The sequence below is a fragment of the Lupinus angustifolius genome, unplaced genomic scaffold (genome assembly GCF_001865875.1).
Source record: "Lupinus angustifolius cultivar Tanjil unplaced genomic scaffold, LupAngTanjil_v1.0 Scaffold_22_17, whole genome shotgun sequence".
NCBI classification, from domain to species: domain Eukaryota; kingdom Viridiplantae; phylum Streptophyta; class Magnoliopsida; order Fabales; family Fabaceae; genus Lupinus; species Lupinus angustifolius.
Window position 1 is genome coordinate 1848 of NW_017719775.1, and position 7711 is coordinate 9558.

A 7711-nucleotide genomic window follows, 5' to 3' on the forward strand; every position below is an offset into this window, starting at 1 on the left:
TCTAAAAATTAATAATATCTTATGGTGTGACCCATTTGATAATGCGGCCATGATTCTCGTGTCTTACATATCAATTTTCTTTAGATTCTTTACTATCGTAATAATCGCGTGAACGATTAAATCTACCAGCGACGTTCGTCAACGACACATTCAATGGCGGTTCACCACCGCACGCTAACAAATCAACCTGTTCTCTCCAGTTCGCACCATACACGTACCTCCGTTTGGAACCCTCGTGTATTTATACAACAAAAATCATCCAATTAACAAATAATTTCACACTAAATATCAATTTGGAAATTGAATTTTGGAAGGGAAAGAATAAGCCCGAAACCATTCATTTCCTTCCAAAATTTAATTCTCAAATAGATCCGAAATGTTGGACTCTAATAGATTAACTTTTGTCAAAAATAGACGTGGCTAATACTGATAAATCAAAACGTTGATCTAAAAATTGAAACATATGAACAATACAAACGTGTAAATTTATTCCTCTATTCCTTATTTTAAGTTCTTTTTGTTAGATTAAAAGAATTATTTTAAGGGATCATTACTCAACAAAACAGAAGTAGACTAGGGTAAACAAATGAAATAACTAATATTTATGGTTTCCTCGTGTACTAAGAACATAAGTTTCATCCTTACCTAGTTATAAATAAAATTAATTTACAATGGAAAAAACAACATCGCCCCATTCCACACCACAAATTTAGTACTCAAACAATCAAAACATAAAAAAAAAAAATAAACACCATAATTTGTTTGTCAATATCAAAAACTAGGATAGCAGTTAGAAGGAAATAATCAAAGAGCTCCATATTAAAAATTAATAATATCTTATGGTGCGACCCATTCGATCGTGCGACCATGATTATCCATGATTTTAGATCAATTTCCTTCAGATTCTTTAATATCGCAACAACCGCGTGAACCATTAAATCTACCCTCGACGTGCACCAACGACACATTCAACGATGGTTCTCCACCGCGCTAACAAATCAACCTGCTCTCTCTAGTTCGCACTGTACACATACCTCCGTTTGGAACCCTCATGAATTTATATAACAAAAATCATGCGATTAACAAATAATTTCACACTAAATATTCATTTGGAAAGTAAATTTTGGAAGGAAAAAAATAAACCCAAAACCATTCATTTTCTTCACAAATTCAACTCACAAATAGATCGAAAATGTTGGACTCTAATATATTAGCTTTTGGAGAAAATTGATGTGGCTAATACTTATTAACAAAACTTTGATATGAAAATTGAAATAGATGAACAATACAAACTTGTAAATTTATTCCTCTATTCCTTATTTTAAGTTTTTTTGTTTGATTAAAAGAATTATTTTAACTTTTTAAATTTTGCTAAACTTTCTTTTTTCCATTCTATAATCATTCATAGTACTCTACTTATCTTAAAAAATAAATAAGGATATTCTAATTAAAGTAATGCTACAACTATGTTTTGTGTATCAATCTTATAAACAAAAATAAGTAATAGGAGATATGTCATAGTTAGGGGATCAATACTCAATAGAAGAGAAAAAGACTAGGATAAACAAATGAAATAATCAATATTTATGGTTTCCTGGTGTACTAAGAAGATAAGTTTCATCCCTACTGAGTTATAAATAAAATTAATTTACAACAGAAAAACAACATCGACCCCATTCAACACCACAAATTTCATACTCAAAATATCAAAACATAAAAAAATCAAATAAACACCATTGTTTGTGACTATTAAAAACTAGGATTACAGTTAGAAGAAAATAATCACAGAGCTCTATAGTAATAATTAATAACATATGGTGTGACCCATTCGATTGTGTGGCCATGATTCGCCGTGTATCTGAGATCAATTGCCTTCAGATTCTTTACTATCGCAACAACCGCGTGAACCATTAAATCTACCCACGGCCGGTGACACATTCAACGGTGGTTCACTATCGCACTTTATCAAATCAACGGGCTCTCTCTGGTTCGCACCGTACACGTTCCTCCGTTTGGAACCCTCCTGTAATTATACAACAAAAATCACCCCATTAACAAATAGTTCATACTAAATGTTTCCGAATTGAATTTTGGAAAGAAAAAAAATGGAACAGAAGGGTGCGAAACCATTTAGCAGTATTTTATTTCCTTTCATTTACTTCCAAAATTCAAGTCTAAAATAGAGGGAAAATGTTGGCCTCCAAAAGATTAGCTTTTGTCGAGTATATCCGTGGCTAATACTGAAAAATCAAAACTTTGATCTGAAAATTGAAACAGGTGAATATTACAAACCTGAAAATCATTATCCTCACGACGTCGTTTTAACGAAGCTGTTTTGCTCGATTCAGAAACATCGTCATCGCCACGGCTACACCTTATAACCGACCCTTCACCGGTGGAGGAGCTACAAGCCGGCGGCGCCGTTGCCGTAGAAGACAAAGGAACAACCTGGTTATCTCCGTCCTCATCCTCATCATACAAGCTATCTATCTCATCGTCATTGTCACCTTCGCTCTCTTCCCCTTCACCGGCGTTGACCCTAGCCCCACCGGCGCAACCCTGACACATCGAAACAGTGTTCCCAAGGGTGGCACCGGAGGCCTTCCACGGCGTTAGATTTTGACACGCGTGGCATAAAAGGGTCCTCGTGTGCCTAGCTACCAAGAAGTTAGCACCGTGAACTTTTGTATCGCAGTCCCAGCATAAGCTAGCCTGGTCTGAGTCACAGAAAGTTGTAGCTGCAACTTTGCATAACTCGCACTTCTTCATATCTACTTAAACTTGATGATGGTGTTGGAGCTTGAAATAATGATTGTGTTTGTTGTGGTGATTTTAGTTTATTTTCTGTTTCTGTTTCTCTCTTTCTTTGAGGTGTTTCTCTTTCCTCTATTTGGTTTCTCTCTCTTATGCAAGTACAAGATGTGTGAAGTAGAGGAAGAGAAGAGAGGGTCCAACTTGCTCATATTTATTTCTAAAATAATCCTAAACTGCCCTCCTCTCTTTATTATTTTACGTTTTCACCCTAATTCCAATTCCAATCACTTGGTGCAAAACAGAAGTGCATATAGTTTCAGGGAGAAGTGTGGTAAAAAACCCAACAAAAAAATGCAATGAAAATTGTATCATACCAGTCACTTATTGTCACAATAGCAGATCAATTTTCCTAGATAGAATTTCATTATTTCTTTTATTATTACTAGTGTGTAGAGACAATATTGCATAGTATTATATATTTAGTTTTTATTTTTTTTTATAATTAAAATATATTTATTGTATTCAGTGTATTTTATATTATAATTTTTGTGTGTTGATGATAATGTATAGTTTAAGATGAGAAATATGATTAATTAATATGTTGACAGTAATTAATTAGAATTATACAGTTTTTTTGTAAAAATTAAATAATTGAAGGGCAAAATAGGAAATAAAAATTACATCATGGTAGAAGTTACATCATGTTTTAGCTTTATATATAGTATAAATATAGATATAGATTATTATAAAAACAAATAATTTGTATCCATTAATTTATAATTTCTTTATTTGATAAATTTAATATTATAAATTAATATTTTCTTAAATACAAGTTATATATACACTAAATGATAATAAAAATGTGGATTGAATATACTTATAGCAGAATAGATTTAATTAACTCAATGGTTGTGTTGATTGATTTTTAGTAAAGGATACTCTAATACATAAGCTTGTGCCTATTAACACTCATGTGAATATATTGATGGAAAAGAGTTAAACTATAGATGCACTTGCTACGCCAGAACTTGTACACAACCAATATGTTACGCTCAAATAATGATTTTGTCAATTGGTTTTGAACACTACCAATTTTAGGTGAGATGTTAATTACTTTGCTTAGTTGCCATCAAACCCCGATCATTCCACTCTTCGACGCTAATAGATTTTTTTATGGAAAATCTGACTTATTACCACCACTAGTAATAATATAAACAATTCATACCAAAAAGAGCAACTTCCCATTAAATCCTTCAAAATATCAATTTTTTTATTTCTATAGGCTACGATTGTTTAAGAGGGTAGCCACACATATAAAAAAAATATTTTGTCTCACTAAAAACAATTGATTTTTGTATTTTAAGATTATTTTGAATATTTTTTTGGTACTACTAAAAGATATGATTTCTCGATAAAGAATATTTATGGCATATATTTTACAAGAATGAAGAAGCAAGAGGCAATATGATGGTGATGGGGAGGGTTTTGGTTTTGTGGAGTGAGGAGGTGCCAGGTGTCTACTGCTAAGGGAACAAAAAAAGAAGGTTTTGTGTGGTCTTAGACGTTATATTCCACACACCATACGTACCGTTCACCTTATTCAATGCGTTCGGCAGGTTCAGATATTTTTATGAGAAGGAACGGTGATCTTTCTTCCGTTATCCACGTGGCACAAACGCATCGTTGAGTTTCTGATTTGCTTACGTGGCTGGATTTCATTCACTAGGTTGAGACGCAGCCATGTGGATATGATGTGGGTTTTCTCTTCTTTCTTCATCTGATTTCATTCGCTTCTCTCCTATCCACATTCATTCTTCACCAACTACACTCGCTCATTTCTTAGAGTGCACTACACGCGCTAATCACTGTTACATTGGACCCACACCCACGTTGCGAGTGGTATTTCATATTGGTTATTCTATTCTCCAAGGAGAGTGTTTGTTTCAAAGGATGAAACTGTTCTCTTTAAGTTGTTGAGAATATTTTTTTAAATTTATGACAACTAAGTTATAAAAAAAAGTTGGTTCATGATTTGTAGTCCTACGTATATATGTTATGGATACTCAGATCCCTTATTATATAAATGGATTAAATATTTTCGGTAAAATTAATGAAGTAGAATAAAAATATATAAAAAGTTGGTCTTTTACCTGCAACATTTTTATCACTTTTTTATATTTAAGTGAGGTGAAAATAGTTTATAAACTAAAATATCAAAATATTATACATTCATTTGTAAATCTTAAATATAAGTAATAGACATGAACATGAGTGACATTTAATCCTTAAATATTGCATTTTCCCAATTTTAATGAAGAATGAAAAATCATTCATGGAATCAAACTCATTTTATTTGATTGAAAAATTGTTATGTCAATGAATTACAATAAGTTATTTATTGACATAACAATTAAAGTTAGAAAATGTGAAGAAATATATTTGGTAGTATAAAAAAATTTATTGAATTATTATTTAACCTAAAATTTTAAAATGGTTCATACTATTGATTTGGAAATAAGAATTAGTGAAATCAAGAATTCAAGAGTCAAAGAATCAAGAATTCAAGGAATGGAGAAATAAAGAAAATCAAATAAATCAATAAATAAATAAATAAAGTAATAATAAAATTAATAAATTAGGAATTCTAGAAATAAAGATAGAGAGAAATCAAGAAATATATGTTGATATTCATCTACTTAATAAATATAATATATGCAATATATGAATTGTATATTTGTCTACTTTTGAGCTAATCTATCATGTCGGGAAAACAAATAATTTTCATAGCATTAACAATATTTTTTGGAAGATCCTTAATTAACCAATGTTGTAATTATAGATGTATATTGTATAAAATTCCATTGTTGTTCTATTTCATTGTCAATTGAGAAATATTTTATTTCCTCCAAATTCTTATAATTTACTGTGCCCATTATTAATTACTTATTATGAACATAATATACACTTTTCAAAATATTTTACTTATTATTCTAACTTTAACTTTGGACAAAAGTTTTAGGTAGTTTCATATATAAAGAAAAAATGAAGTATAATAATTAACACCAGTGTGTACAGGCACTTCATGCCTGCCAGCGAATATTGCGTGATACTACATAATCAATTTTTATATATTTCATTTTTTTGAATTAAAATGTATCTGTTGTGTTCGGTGTAGTTTATATTATATTTTCGTGTGTTTATGATAATGTTTAATTTAAGGTAAGATATGTGGTTAATTAATGTATTGGTGGTGATTGCTTAGGATTATATAGTTTTTTTGTAAAAATTAAATAATATTAAGGGCAATATAGGAAATAAAAATTACACTATGAGAAAAGTTATTTCAAGTTTTAGCTTTATATATAGTATAGATATTAAATAACCGTCACAAAATTTATTTAATAGTATTGTACGATATTATTGCGATTATTTAATTGAGTTGTAAATAATTAATAGTATTATATGATACTATTATACAAATTTGATATATATAAATTTTATATACGAGTAACTACGTGAAAATAATGCACTATTGTGAGAAATAAAAACACTTAATATATATCATTAGATCTTGATTGAACGGTTAAGATCAAAAGATACATGTACATGACTATCATGTGACCAATAATAACTTTTAATCATAACCATCCATAATTAGTTTTAAGGTCCAAATTTATTGTTCACACAATTTTTATATAAAAACTATTCTCAGTAGCTCCCTTTATATATATTAATATTAAGATATCATCATTGATAAATATTAATTTTTACATATAGATTTAAACTCCAATACACTAGCCTATTAACATATACTAATACATTCACATTATTTGAATGTACACTCTTTACATTATATAAATCAAATAAAATAGTTTGTAATTGAATATACACAATCTAGATAACTTTATTTATAACTTGCAAAAATTCTACACTCGTAGATGAGGGAGCTACTCAAGTGAGAACAGTTCTCATATAAAAATTGTGAGAATAATAAACTTGGACCTTACCACCAATCATGAATAGTTAGGATTAAAAGTTAGTTATTAGTCACATGATAGTCATATACATGTATCTTTTGATCTTAATCGTTCAATCAAGATCCAATGATATATATTAAGTGTTTTCATTTATCACAATAGTGCATTGTTCTCACGTGACTAACTCTCTCTATATATATACTAATAGATTAAAGAAAAACATAAAATAATTACCCATAGAGTAATTGATGTTTCCCCATTTTAGCCTTTATAGTTTACTAGCGTGTTGACAGACACTCCCGTGCCTGTCAACCCGCTTTCCTATTGTTTGTAACGTGTAGTATATATATTATATTTACCAAATATAGAAACATATACTAAGTATGTTAGTCATTCATTAATGTAATAAAGTAAAAAGTTTATTTTAAATAAAGATAATATATACAACATAAGCACTTTCATATTCCAATTAGACTTCTCTAAAGAACTTGCACCAAGTCAAAATATGTCACTTAAACAAATATTGAATTACAAAAAGAAAAGTCAGCTACATAAAATAAAAATCATCTTTCACTAAGAGAATGAAGGATGATAGAGTTCTTACCGAATAAGACATAGAAGGTTGCTGCATTTGTTGCTAGTGGAGATTATGTCCTTGGAAGTGACTTTGAGGTTATATCAGTTTCATTTTTAGAACTTGTTAGGCAGATAAAATTGAAGGTTGTGATTAAGTTTATGACGGTTGATCAGGTCTTTGTTGTTCATATAGTGTCAACTCTTCAGGTTTCTCCCACTATAGGTTCATTCCAAATAATGTTAGTTCCAATAGTAAAATAAAAAAAATAAAAAAAGGAAATGTAATTTTTACTCAATAACTTCTAACCCAACTTACATCAGTCACACTATTATAACAGTACTTGAAGCCCTCAGGAGATAAATGATCTTTTCAATTACATTTAGCAAGAGTTGTGGACTGGCTT

The 7711-nt window shown here is 30.0% G+C and overlaps 1 protein-coding gene across 1 annotated transcript; it reads right to left on the minus strand.

Moving 5' to 3' along the window:
- Positions 1–1655: 1655 nt before the first annotated feature.
- Positions 1656–2914, minus strand: LOC109338336. The gene is made up of 2 exons (XM_019575544.1): positions 2293–2914; positions 1656–2023 (listed from the first exon to the last, which is right to left on the minus strand). Exons 1-2 carry the CDS (start codon positions 2767–2769, stop codon positions 1865–1867), a joined length of 636 nt encoding a protein of 211 aa, XP_019431089.1. The 5' UTR covers positions 2770–2914; the 3' UTR covers positions 1656–1864.
- Positions 2915–7711: the final 4797 nt, after the last annotated feature.